This window comes from Nerophis ophidion, linkage group LG03 (genome assembly GCF_033978795.1).
Source record: "Nerophis ophidion isolate RoL-2023_Sa linkage group LG03, RoL_Noph_v1.0, whole genome shotgun sequence".
In the NCBI taxonomy this organism is placed as follows: Eukaryota; Metazoa; Chordata; class Actinopteri; order Syngnathiformes; family Syngnathidae; genus Nerophis; species Nerophis ophidion.
This window is the reverse complement of record NC_084613.1, coordinates 56,528,637-56,543,164: the sequence shown is the minus strand read 5'-3', so window position 1 is coordinate 56,543,164 and position 14,528 is coordinate 56,528,637. Positions and strand designations below refer to the sequence as shown.

The window sequence follows — 14,528 nt, the reverse complement described above, 5'->3', positions numbered from 1 at the left end:
AAAGAAACCAGATTTTTGGGAGTATTAATAGATGATAAAATGAACTAGAAATCTCGTATACAAAACATACAACATAAGGTGGCAAAAAATATTTCAATAATGTATAAAGCAAAATATGTCTTGGGCCAAAAATCACTTTATATTCTCTACAGCTCGCTAGTGTTACCATATCTGAGTTATTGTGCAGAAATATAGGGAAACAACTACAAATGTGCGCTATATTCGTTAACTGTGTTACAAAAAAGATCAATTAGAATAATACATAATGTTGGATATAGAAAACATACAAACCCTTTATTTATTGAGTCGAAAATATTAAAGCTCAATGATTTGATAAAATTACAAACAGCTAAAATGATGTACAAAGCAAATTATAACCTGCTACCAAAGAATGTACAACAATTCTTCTCAACTAAAGAGGAGAAATATAATCTTAGAGGAAATCTAATTTAAAACATTTGTATGCACATACAACGCTTAAAACCTTTAGCATATCAGTACGTGGAATTAAATTATGGAATGGATTAAGTAAAGAAATTAAATATTGTACTGATATGATCCAGTTTAAGAGGATGTTCAAATTAATAGTGCTTACAAAGTACAAAGAAGAAGAATTATGAGAAACACTTTCAACCTTATTGAAAATAAGATATTCTTCATCTCAGTATGTTGGTAATGACTGAATTAATTAATTACATGTTACAGAACTGTTGTATTACTCATTCAGGGATGTAATTTTTCTATTTTGCTGTAAGGAAAGTCAGTAGATGAATGTATATATTTGTGGGCGCTCTGACGTGGGAAAGGGGTAGGATTAAATAAGCTTTGCTTCTTCCTACTCCTTTTTGGACATGATGCGATGTAAGGTGATATGAAACTGTGTGATGTATTGTGTTGTAAATGTGCTCATATTCGAACTATGAAAAGAAAAGAAATAAGAGCTCTTAAAAGGGTGGTCTAATAACAGGAACAAGTTTCATCTACAGAATTGCGTCCAGCCATAAAGTGGACGCTGTTTAACGTGCATACACACACAATATCACCATGGCGACGCACGTTAGCATGATCTGGATTGATACGGCCTTTTCAAATTTAAAGTGTTATCTTTTTAATGGATTTCAATGACATTCATGAGTGTGAGTAAAACTCTGTGTTCCATTATTTTCACTCAACTTTGTTCAAAAAGGTATCACAGCAAAATCCACCTCATAAGCAATGAGCCTGCCCTCATTCACGATTCAGGCACATTTGCCTTAGTCACACAGGCTGGGCATGTCTGCAGGCTGGATGGGAGAATACGAATAACGCATATAGAAAAAACACTTAAGCGCAAACGGGAAAATACAGCCCTAATCGAGCAAATATGTGGTACTGCTAGATAAGACTTGCATAATCAGTCAAACAAGGATCGAGAGCAGGGTTCTGCAACCTTTACTATCAACTAAGATTTTGCCACTTCTTACACTGAAGAAAAAAAGTATAGAGACGTGTTCATAAGTTGGGTTACAAAATGTAACACAACTTATGAACTTTTAAAATGTACCATCTTCTATATTTCTTATTTTACAAGTAAAACAATTTGTCCATGTGAAATTAAACTCTTTTTAATTTTCACTTTTATATTCATGATTATCTTACCCAAAGGGTTGCACACTCGAGAAGCTGAACTGAACACACAGGCTTCCTTCCTAGAAGCTGAACTGAACACACAGGCTTCCTTCCGGTCTTTTTTACAGTACTTGTTGTCGTTGCACCTCAGAACTCAGCCTGTCCACTTTCACAGCCTCACACACAGTCGGAAATTATAGAACTCTTTTTAGAAATGCAAACTTTTCTGACTAAGGGGTTTAAAAAATTTGAGGGAGCCACAACAAGAAGAGTCACATGTGGCTCAAGAGCCATGGATTGCAGACCTTTTGATCGAGAAGAAAATAATGTCCAGAAATATGAGGGAATTTGTTTTTTATTGTCCACTGGTATCTACCATGTTCAGCCTCAGGAGTTGAAACCAATTGTAATCTACAGGAGAAGATTCTAAGGGGAGCTCAGTCACACTAGCATTTTTTTGCATTGTATCCTCAGGGGATGTTTGTATGAACCAACAAGGTGTGTCAAGTATTCTCTCAGCTCAGTGCAGTCATGTTTGTAAGAGGAGCGGCACACATCTCAAACTGCATGATGGGATAAAATCTTTTCTCTCATATAATATCAAAACCTGAATGTGGGGTATATTATTCCATTGGGTCTCAGTCAATACCATGAAAAGTGAATCTGGACGGCTCAAAGTGAAACAAAATTCTTGCATAAGGCCAAATGCTTTTCTTCTTGAATAAAAAGAAAGATACTCACGCTCCACTTAGGACATTGACGGACTGGGTTTTGGTGCCATGGCCGATCTCCTCTATGTTGACAACGGGACCCATCAGGTCCACACTGAGCCCCAGTGCATTCAAGTTGGGCTCACTGAACAATTTAATGTGCGGGGACAGGAAGTCCTACGGAAAAACACAGAAATAAAATAATTCATCTTTGTCTTTCAAATCAATAAAAACAGACTGTAAAACATAACATTAGATAACAAATAATTCAAGAATACAGTATGTAATTTACAGAGGATAAAGCTTACAGTGCAAATGGGGCGCAAAGAGAGGAGACCATCCTCAGCTCCACCCCAGTCACGACAGTGCGGATACTCCCCTTCCTCCAGGATGTACTGCTGACCCTCAAAATCAGCTTCTTGATAGCCAACCCATCTACAAGACACAAACACTTACAATAGTCAGGTATTGTAGACAAATCCAAGTCTGGCATCCCTGCACTTCGATACTCACAGACCACCAAGTATCTTGAGGGACCCCACTGTAGAGGTAGTTTTCTTAGTTTCATGTGGAGTGCCTGGTTCTTCTTTTCCCTCTTCCTCACTTAAGTTATACAAGTCACCATCCACTTCTAAACACTCCCCTTCAAAATTGGGCTTTTCGAAGACGAGTGCCTGAACAATCCAAAAAGGAAGGATTTAACATATTGTATATGTTTACACAGCTTCATGTGTTTCCTGGACCATAACTGAGTGAGGTTGGAATGCAAATTCATAGATCAGAACAATGTGGAAACTACTTTATGATAGATTCCTACCACAGAAAGAGCCTTTTCAACATTTAAATGTATTTTTCTGAAAGCTTATATACTATCAATGGAATTCCAAGGGAAAATCTAAGATTCAGATGCAACAGAAAACACAGTTTATATGACTGAGTTCATGAATAATTATTGGACGGCAGTAGTATTATGTCATGGTAAAAGTCCCTCCTCCACAGTTTACATTCATTCATTAAATATGTCAAACACCACAAGTCATGCATTCTTCAACAAATCAGTACACCTGCATGGACACGTAGCAAAGTTTAACCCCCAATTTAATGATTCACAGCATGAGAATTTTGCACGTTAATTCTTCCAAAGTCTTTCGCAACCCTCGTGCCTCCAAAAAATAATGTTACTGACTGTCCTTCACTGCAGCAGATTGCATAGGACAAACACATTATTGTACATTATCATAACATATGAATGTGCTTTTAGTAGTACACTCAAAGTTTTATCGAGTTTCAAAATGTCAACATTGGCTCCCCTTGTGTTTTAGGATAATTTTTAAGGTTCTTCTTATGGTTTAAAAAATGTTTTTCATGGTAATGGGTCTTATCTGTCAGATTTGCTTTTACCCTTCGACCCTTCGTGGACCCTCAAAACCTTTAGCACTGGTCTCCTAATTATTCCAAAAGTCAGGAAACAAAGTTACGGGATGGCATCTTTCAATTCTATCGTCCCCCTCTATTGAACAGCTAGCTGGAGGACCTCACAGCTGCAGAGAACATTCATGTTTTTAAGAGAAGGCTCAGACCCACCTTTTTGGTTTGGCTTTTACCCAACATTTATAAATTTTATTGAAGTTGTTAGTACTTTACTTTTTATCTTATTAATTATGCTGGATTTTATTCAGTTATATTTATTGATTATCTACTCACTGTGTATATATTTCTAATATTCATAATATGTTTCACTTGTATTTTATCCTTTATTCCTACTCATGGTTCTTACTATTAATTATTTTTACTTTCCACCGTTCCTCAGAGGGAGCTACTGTATCTGTATCAAGGGATTATCGGCCATGGCTGTGGGGATGCTTTGTGTTGGATCAATACTGATTAAAACAATAATACAGACCTTGACTTCTTTGGGATGTTCCACCTTTATCGCTCCCTGGAAAGATGACAAAAATATTCATATAAGTGATACAATACATACAATTGTAAAAAACGACAACCAAGTGAGACCACCTAGCACATATTTAACAGGCTTACTATTCGGAGAGGTCTGAGAGAGCCAACAAATGGCTGAGGGAAACCCCAGGACTCAGGGTGGGGAAACTCGCCCACGTTCAGCACGCCGACAAACCCTCCAAAGCCTGGATCACTGTACACAAGCCAGCTAAACATATACAGACACAATAAAGAAAGTATAAAGTGACCCTGGTGGTTATGCGGCAGTAGCCTAGTGCTTATAATTACTCTTTACTCTTCAACCTGGTCGTCCTTTATAGAATTAAACCAAATGCTGCAAATACATCATTTTATTGTGTTTAACAGTACGACTTAGAATGAAACAAAAGGTAGAAAATTAACTGAAAAAATATTTATTTTTTCAAACTAGAATGTGTATGTACATGTAGTTAAATAATGCATTAATGAAAATATTTACACCAGTTCGACAGTTTTTGTTACACAAGTGACATCAACTTACACTCCAGAATGGACCTTGATGGAACCAGTCACCTGTGGGAGCCTATAGGAGCCAATTTCCACTGTATCATCACAGTAAGATGACATCCTTCCCAAGCCATTGACTTCTGTAAACAGGTCAATTCTTGGTAGGCTATAATCCTGCAACACAGTATAACAAATGTCCAATGAGTGACCAAATAAACAAACCATAACTTACCGTGCATTCTGTGTATGCCAATGTGTTAAATATCAGTGGGCTACATGGCATTGTCAATGGGCATGTATTTTCTGTTAAAGTGAGCATGATGTAATTTGTGGCAAATTTTCTTTTATTATAATACAACTACAAAAAAAACATAAATGCAAAGATATTTCAAGGAAGACATTTAAAAAAAATGTATGTCAACTGTTTATTATGTATGTAATAAGGACGCAAAAGGAACGCCAGTGAGATTCAGTATAAAAACGGTCAAATATACAAATAGTATTTTTTTGTAAATATTTTGCAGTGGGTTACCAATGCACTTCATCGTACTAAGCAGTGTTTGTAGTATTTTGGTTACTATTATTTAAAGTACCTATGTAAGAGGGGGAATCTGTTGGAAACATCTCTGAGTGCAATCTAACAATTAAATATACCTAAGCATATTATATTTAAGCGGAATAATCTGAAATACTACTTTTACCGTACATATGTACCAGTGAGTACATAAAAGCAATTTTACTGAAAATGTCAATTTTGAACAAACCTTAAAACCCAAAAACTATGTGAGCTGAATAATTATCTAGCTGGTTGTATCCGCAGCTTTGCTGGTTGTATTCGCTGCTTTGCTGGTTGTATTCGCTGCTTTAGCTGGTTGTATCTGCTGCTTTAATGTCTTTCATGTCCTCTTTGATGTTTGATGTTTCCCATGTTTACTATGGCAATGAGTTGTTGTTGTTTTTTTTCCCTTGGCCTCAGTCTAGACCCCCTCTCCAGGGGCCCAGGCTTAGACCGATTTTTTCTTTTTTTTTTAATCTTCTATTTTTTTCTCCCATTCCCTCCCACTTGTTTACCTGTATCTCATCTTTTTTGTAAGGGGTGCTGGAAGCCGGCAGACCCGTCAGCGATTCTGTTCTGTCTCCCTGTAATGTTTGTCTGATCTTGAATGGGATTGTGCTTAAAATTTTAATTTTCCTGAAGGAACTCTCCTGAAGGAATAAATAAAATTCTATCTAATCTAATCTAATCTAATCTAATCTAATCTAATCTAATCTAATCTAATCTAATCTAATCTAATCTATTTAAGGCTCAAACAAAGTGTTGGATGTATTACTATGTACAGTATAAATGCAATTAATCATTTGAGCCAAGGCTGATTTGCACTTTCTTTTAACAACTTACCTTTACTGCCAATCGAATAGAACCGATGACCATGGGTGTTGTTGATACAGGGTGACCCTTTTCATCCATGGTCATAGGGGCTCCATCTTCTGCCCACATGTTAAGTATTTGATCTGTTTGGCCCTCCTCCAAGGCAATGACACGACCCTGGAAGCCCTTGATTTCATACAGGAGCCAACTAAATAAGAGAATGAAAAAAAAAAGCTATATTTATTAATAGTACATAAGGTATCACCTTGTAAATTCTGCTAGTGAATGACAAAAACACTGACACAAAATTCATTCAGATACAGTATATTAGATTTCTAAATAAAGCTTACTTACCATCCTCTGATGACTTGCACCGAGATGACATGTGACAGTTTCATTCCTGTAGCGTCCTCGATGTCACAGTAGAGTTCATACATGTTTCCTCCAAACTCCTCATGTTCATGTATTAACAACTGGATCACAACACGTTACATTTTTAGGAGGCAGTACTCCTTCAATTACATGTGACGATAAATGTGATAAACATCAGTCAGTATTTTTCCATGCACTGAATTAGTATGATTTCTCAAATAATTTGGCACAAAATAAACCTTTGTCTGATCATGTTTGGTTTTTGAAAAATTGTATTAACACACCAATATTATGTGATTGATATATGGGAGCATATTTTGGTTGGTGTACAGAAAGCGACAGACAGACGTATTTTGCCGCTAAAGCTTTTTTGTAAACATAATGGAATTAATACACAGTAAAAATAATTTGAGTAAGTCAATAGAAAACTAATAAATGACTTCGAGACAACATTGAATAGACAACAATGATAAATGACTTCGAGACAACATAAAACCATTCATTCAAAACATCCACAACAATTTTGTACATCACTGAATACTTAGAATCAATTGCCCATACACAACTATGTAGACAGTGTCATTCACATGTACAGCAAACCAGCAATCAAAAATAATTCGCTCCGTCACAGTAAATAGCTGATGATCATAATGACCAAATCATAATGATCCGAGAAAGCCACATGTGCTATCTTACTAGGATGTCGCATATCTTTTTCTATTTACATTAGCACATTGCTAAAGAAGCTGAAATGACCACAATGGCTCCCATGTGTGCTCTTGGCACACAGTGTGTCGAATTAGAGAAGAGCATGAAAACTGGGACTTCACAAGTATTCGTGAAAAAAAAAAAAGAAACCTTATTATATAAATCAGACTAATTTAGTGAATGGAAATGTACTGAGTGTAAGTGAAGCTTTACCTTGCCAGGTCTTTTGTGAAACCCTCTCACCACAGGTGTCTGCAAAAACATGTTTTAATAACAAACAAAGCAGAGCCAAGCTTTTTTTTATGTTATGTTTGTCAGGTAACGATAGTAATAACACAATACAATACTGAATCTGAGTGAAGCACCAGTCATAAGTATTCAAACGCATACCTTAGACTTTTTCTGTCGAGGAGTCTCTGGGATGATTTTGCTGGGTGGAGGCAGCACAGCATTATTGGCTTGAGTCTGGTCCATCGCACTATGTCCCTCTGAATTCTGTGTAGTTTGAGGCGTCTTTGTGAACTTCTGGCCAAACTCTTTCTCTCCTTCGTCTTTGAGGTTTTTCTCCCCATCATCAAGCAGTTTGATTTGTGGGACTGAAGTCAGAGGAGCGGGGGAGGGACTAGGTGTTGACTCAATGGCGGCACCATCACCACCACTCACAGCTGCGCTTGCGCCTCTCCCTGTCACACCCATCTTATCTGATTCAACTTCAGGAAAGGTTGAATTAACTGTTTCCTGTTTTCCAAGCAAGTGCAGGTTCTGTTGTTGTTTGGATGAAAAAGTGTCATTTAGGTCAGAGGCTACTTCTTCCTTGTTCCTCTTACTGGTGTAAGGAGAACGAAGTAAGCCAGAAAGTATGGATATCCTTTGTAGTCTGGATTTTGGCTTCTCAGGCACCTCGCCATTGTTTTGATCAATCTTTACCCCCTGTTGGACTTGATCTTTTATCTCATTGAGGGATTCCACTTCCTCTTTTTGTGAGGATGTGGAATCAATTGGTCCATGGGTTTTTTCCAGGGCGAGTCCTTCCCGTTTAGCTGCGTTTTGTTGTAGCATCATAGCAGGTGAAAGGTCCTTTAAACCTTTTCCTTTCTTCTTTAAGCCAAACTGGAAATATTCAGGGTCTAATGTTTTCTCAAAATGATCCTCCCGAATGGCTGGCATGGCAAAGGGAGGAGATGGGGACTTCATACGGGAGTGCTTCTTAGGAGGCAGTGAGAACGGAATGCCCCCTGCTTTAGTGCTCTTGATGAAATGCTCAAATTCGTCAGGCTGAACAGATTCATCCACACTGGCTGAGGCATCGGGCCTCCTCCTGTTCTTTTTCTGCTTGCCATGATGTTCCACGTCCAACCAGCTAGATGGTGACACTTTGAGTGGAAGACTTTGAGGTGGAGTGGATGTTTTCAGAGAAGTGGGGGCAGGGGAGGCACTACAGAGTGCTGTTTTTGACAGTTGTTTGGAACCACTGAGATCTTTAGCTGCTCTATTATTTTCAACATCAAGTGTTAGATTTGTTTTCTCTTCTTTGGTTGTTTTCGCATTCTTATCAGACAAGCAATCTATATATTTTTTTTGATCTCCATCCTTCTGTTCTATGTTTTGCTTGGCATTCATCATCTTCTCATTTTCTCGGTTGCATATTTCCACTTTAAGCCTTTGTTTGTTCTGTTTTATGTCACTTTGAACACTTTCAGTTTTACTTGTGGACAACGTAGTCTTTTTGGTATCTTGTGCTGTGACTTCTGGACCATCTGCTTTTACATTTTCTGTTTTTTCTAGAGTGTCTTCTTCCAAACTTTTAATTTGAAGTTCTTTAATTCCCTGTGTTGCATCTGTGTCACCATTTGGGCTTTCCTGTGGTAGTTCAGTAATTGATTCTGTTGCTTGATCAGCATTTTCATCTGTTTTTTTACTGCTCTTATCTATTTTGCCCACAGACTTCTTGTCTTCTTGGTTGCTAACTTCAAAGATAGTAGTCCAAATGGTACTTTTAGTTTGTGAACTTTTCATCAATGAATCCATTGTTCCACTTTCTTCTTTTGTTAATTCAGTTGTCTTAGTTTCACTTTGACAGGCCTTTTCAACATGACCGTGTTTGTCCTGATTTTTACGCCTGGCTCCCTTATCCTTGGTTAAAGGTAACTTGGGTTCCAGTTGCTCTTTCCCTGTTACTTTCATCTGCTGTAGAAGTTCCCCAGCCATACATGTGAACTTGTCCTTCACAGAATTCTCAGTATTTTCTTTGGAATCAGCCATTTTGGTTGTATGTTGACGGACTTCATTCATTTTTACTGTTGTCAGTGCTTCAATCTGTTTCTTTTTTAGGGTGTTTACTCTTTTTGTTTCTGAAGCTGGCAGTAAATATTCCTGATCTGATGTAAGATTAGTTGATTCATGAGGTGTCTCTGATTCATTCCCTGTGGTTAAAGCCACAATGCAGTCGCTGCCCATGACTGAAGATTCATTCAGCTTTTCATTTGACTTTGATTCTTCTGCCTCTCTTTCAGATTTTTTTGCTTGTAAAAGAGGCTCTTTATCCAGCTGATATTCAACATTCTTAGGGGCCTCACTAAGAGCTTCAGTGTCTGTGTCCATTGTCGTTGCTGATTTCTTGCAAACTTCCTCTTTACTTTTCTCCTCTCCTGCCACAGTTTTTGTTCCACATAAGGTGTGTGCTGGTGGTGAAATATTCTTTTTAGGAACTTTATCTGTCTTCTCAAATAATTCACAATCCTGCATTGTATTATTTATTTTATCTAACAAAATGACAGATTTATGACCTTTTGATGCAGACTCTGCGGAACAGACATTTGCATTTTCTTTAGAAGTTAGTGTAACCGATCCATCAACGGAACCACCATCTTGGTGAGAGTGTATAACAATGTCACGCTGAATTATGTCATCAAAGGCAGATTTCACAGGCTGTGGTTCTAAATCACCCTTTTCCCGAATAGACCCGAGTTCTGTGCTATTTGTAAGCTGGGCTGTCTCCGAAAGGCAGTTGTCCTTTACATTTTCTGAGGACATCTGTGGTGTTTGTGGTGCAGAGCGGTCACTTTCAAAATGAGCCACATTTTCAGAAGACTCTGACATCAGTTGTTGCAGTACATCATGCTCTTCTACTTGCCGATTAGTCTTTGTACTGTGTGCCTCTTCTTTTACTGGCTTACCTTTGTTTTCAAGTTTTATTTTAACAATTGTATTCTCATTATTAAGGACTATTGTCTTTGAAATGTTTCTTTTAGGACTACTTAGGGCCTCTTCAAACCCCTGTGCGGCTGTCACTTTCTTTTTGGTTTCACTGGTATATGATTTACATGCAATTGTCTCACTAGGTACTTCTTCACCATCAGTGGTACAGTCTTTAGAACAACCTGCAACAGTACTGGGTGCTGGTTTGACAAATGTCTCTGTGTAACACTTCAAACGTACATTGGGATCTTTAGATGTACACATGCTTGACAAATTGTCTTTTGGGGAATTTTGATGATGTCTCAATTTACCAATGTGAGCACTCTGGCTTCTTGTAGGAAGTTTGCTTGGAGATAAGGGCACAGAACTGATAAATGGAGTCTTTAGGTGTTGTTCCACAAGCTTTGAATCTTCTTTATCTTGATTGGTCACAACTGGTGTCTTTGAGATGTGTCTTATTGGTTTCAGTGATGGGATGCCTGTTGGGCGCGCAAACACAAATCATAACATTACATAATCTTATAACATACCTTTTACCATCATAATTTATGACAAATAATAACCATGAGAACAAGTAAAAATAGCTATGTGTATACATAATAATTGTTAGAAGTATAATGACAGTTTATGAAAACAGATTCTCATACTGTACCTTTCTTTGGACTTCCAGAGGGAGGAGGTGTCTTACTGGCACGTCTTTCCTCATGTCCTAGTTCCTGCTGTTCTAGGCACTTCTGGGCTCGTTTGCTCTTGTCAGAGTCCGCTTGAGGAGATGTGAATTTCTTGTTGGTTTCAGTCATTTTAGAAATGTCATTATTCCATTTTCTTGTCGGAGATGAAACAGGCAGCCGGCTTTTTGATATCAAGGAAGTATGTGTGTCCTTCTTTTTGGAATTTAAGTCTTCTCCATCCAGGAGCTGTTCTATTTTAGTATTTTCTTCTTGGTATTCCTCTAAACCATTTACTAAATTTACAGAGTCCATAAGTTCAATATCGATATCATTTTTTGCCTGTCCTTCCACAACGTTTTCTCTGTCGGCTGACTTAGCGTTTGCTCTCTTAGCCTCTTCAGAAATGGGCTTCTGGACACTTTTGGTTGTAGAATTCACAGATTTCAACAATTCATTGGCTGTTCTTACGATTTCCTGTAATTTGGAGGCGGATGTGGTGCCCCCTGAAATCAGTGTTTTTTCTGTTGATACTGATGTTGTGTTATTGTCTGATATTTGCCTTTGGGGAATTTTAGACTTTGGGATACCACTAGTGGATTTGTCTTTTAATGGTGTTATCACAGAACCGGTTTTCCCATTGCTTTGTTGCTTTAGAGGTGGTATATCATTGGATGCTGCAACGTTTATGTCCTCCGTGGAGCCCTTTGCTTTTGTTGTCACATTTTTGGCCTTGCCGCCCACTGCTGTTGCTAAGGGCCTTGTTTCACTTCCAGTAGCACGCAGACTCTCCACTGCTACTTTAACTCCTGGTTTAGAGGTTGTTGCTTGCTTTGCCCCATTACCTCTTATCTTAGATCCCACAGTGTGTGATTTGACTCTGTGCATATCTGGTCTATCATCCAAATCAGATGCTTCAGAGACTGTTTCTTCTTGAACTAAATGTCCAGGAGTGTTCGAGTCTAAAGACTCATCTGTTGCTGTGAATGATGTGACATCCGCTTGCCTGCTTTCCTCATTATTATTTTGAAGGTGCTCCGATCTGTAAAAAAATTAAAAAAAGAGCACACGAGTAGTAATGTGAGGATACACCACTGATTATTTAGTGTTTTGTACTTTGTATGGTTTGTATCAAGCACAAGACATTAAAATGTATGTTTGTATGTTTGAGTCAAACTGCACCGCGCGCTGTATGAGATCCATAAACATTTTTTAAAATATATTTTTTGCATGTGATGCACCAAAGTACTTTAAACTGTAGGGATTAGGGCTGGGCGATATATCGATATAAACGATATATCGCGGGTTTGCGATATAGAAAATGACTACATGGTAATATTTGAGTATACGTTCTCACGCAGTTGCTTTTAGCTGCGGGCATTACACTACAGGCGTTTCTCACTCCTTCTCATCTCTCCTTCTCACAGAGACGTAAAACAAGCCCACCTTCTTACAGACGTCACATACTGTTGCGCGTGTAGCGTCATACGCTCTCGCCGAGCAGAGAGGTTGCAGCATGGCTAACGTTAGCTGAGGCAGGTGGCGCAAGCAGAGCGGAGCGGAGCGAGTTGAGTAACATTACAAGAGAGAGAAGGTGCGAAACTGATCACAAATGGAGGAAGAACAATTAATGCCAAAACAAACAGTAGCGGGTGCATCATCTGGCGGTGGTTTGGCTTCAAGCGGGAAGATATTCAGCAGACAACAGCAATATACAAAGTATGCAGCAGAAGTGTTACTACAAAAGGTAGCAGCACTACTAATTTGTTCTTTCATTTAAAAAGTCGCCCGCAAGAGTATGAAGAGTATTTAATAAATACAGTTTTGGTCAATTGACTTAGTTGTAATTTCCCTCTGTGCATGAAAGTTTAAAAGTAGCATACAGGTATATAATTAATGCAGTATGAAGAAGAATCTTTTAATGTAGACACATAGAATCATCATACTGCTGTGATTATATGCATCAAGTGGGCTAAGGAAAAATATAGAGGTATATATCGTATATCACGATATGGCATAAAAATACCGCGATATTAATAATAGCCAATATTGCCCAGCCCTAGTAGGGATGTAACGGTTTTTGGAGATACCGCGGCATTACGGTTACAAAATCTTCTCAATGATGCTATGACGCGTGACGGTATCAAACTAAAATTTGGTGTGTAGTTTTTTTCTGGATCTTTTACTTTGGCGGGTCTGAAAACAAACTACATCACCCAGAATCTTCTGCGCAGTGTGGGTCTGCAATGTGGGGGCGTGGAGCAAAAGAGAAAGCAGGAAATTAAGTGTGTTCCATTTTGTAGTAGATAGAGGAATTGTTTTTTTTCCAAAATATGTTCATAACTTTTTGACTTACTGTATGTTGTTAAACAGACAAACAAACCCTGGCAAAAACATAACCTCTGTGGCGGAGGTAATAAAGTACCTACGCTCGTCTGGAGTGTTCCAAGCCAAAACAGACTCAGTCAAAACGCGGCGTGGTGAGGGAAAGCAACTGCTGCACACTGAATTACTTGATAAGCTATCATTACCAGAAAAAGATGAAGCCAGAGAAGCTGAACATCAATTTGTGAGGTATTCACTTTATCAAAAGTTAAAACCGTGGGATAACTTTTTTAAGAAACTGCATTTTAAAAACTGATAGAAAAAATGTCCACTGTAGAGAACACCGCTTCTCTGAAAGTAAAAGTTGAGAGACACAGTGGAATAATTCCGCACAATTCTTTGCGCTAAGAAATATTTGTTTTAAGTAATAAATATGATTACAACATTTGAACATTATGTTTGTGTTCAATTACAATAGGTGTGTTTATCCTAAGCATTCCTGCCACTTCATTTTACACACAATGGCATCTCTAGGTTTTTTTTTAGACATATACCACAATAATATCGTACCGTGGCCCTAATATCGTGATAACATCATACTGTGAGATTTTGATATTGTCACATCCCTATTAAACAGTACATCATCTTTTACATTAAATAATATTTGGTACTTGGAGGCGTGGGCCATGCAGAAAAAAAACATTGAGTGGCTTCCAAACTCTAAATCAGACAGGTTTTCAGGAAAGACCATCTATTACATAAAAGCATAAAAAGCTGAATGTTTAGTTTCAAGACTTTTACATCAGTATTCAAGCGTGGTCTGAAATATTTCTCTCAATACCAATGCACCAAGTATGCAGACAGTAATGAATACTGTAATATGTAATATGAATTTACAGTACAGCAAAATGTTCATAGCGTTTTAAGTATTGAAAGTTATGGTCTGGTAATAATTGCTTCTAAGACATTTGGAACTTTAATTGTTTTTACAAAATGTCAACATTGTATAATTAGACAGACACCAAATAAATATTTCAGCACCTCAGACCCAGTGTTTTGTTCCCCTCTGGTACAATACAGCACATGGGAATCCTTAGATCAGGTTGCACACAGGCTTTACTCTCT

At 37.9% G+C, this 14,528-nt stretch overlaps 1 protein-coding gene across 2 annotated transcripts in view; it reads right to left on the bottom strand.

Moving 5' to 3' along the window:
* Positions 1-14,528, bottom strand: part of crybg1a (crystallin beta-gamma domain containing 1a) — a 78,738-nt gene that overhangs the window by 15,706 nt on the left and 48,504 nt on the right. Inside the window, exons 4-14 of one of the 2 annotated variants that reach the window (XM_061895663.1) lie at positions 11,063-12,120; positions 7,603-10,889; positions 7,426-7,464; positions 6,487-6,605; positions 6,163-6,340; positions 4,798-4,937; positions 4,359-4,485; positions 4,222-4,257; positions 2,832-2,992; positions 2,627-2,753; positions 2,350-2,495 (exon numbers count right to left, since the gene is read on the bottom strand). In XM_061895663.1, coding sequence (XP_061751647.1) covers positions 2,350-2,495; positions 2,627-2,753; positions 2,832-2,992; positions 4,222-4,257; positions 4,359-4,485; positions 4,798-4,937; positions 6,163-6,340; positions 6,487-6,605; positions 7,426-7,464; positions 7,603-10,889; positions 11,063-12,120 — 5,418 coding nt within the window. The remainder of the gene's footprint in view (positions 1-2,349; positions 2,496-2,626; positions 2,754-2,831; positions 2,993-4,221; positions 4,258-4,358; positions 4,486-4,797; positions 4,938-6,162; positions 6,341-6,486; positions 6,606-7,425; positions 7,465-7,602; positions 10,890-11,062; positions 12,121-14,528) is intronic. The other variant, XM_061895664.1, reaches the window with a different exon arrangement.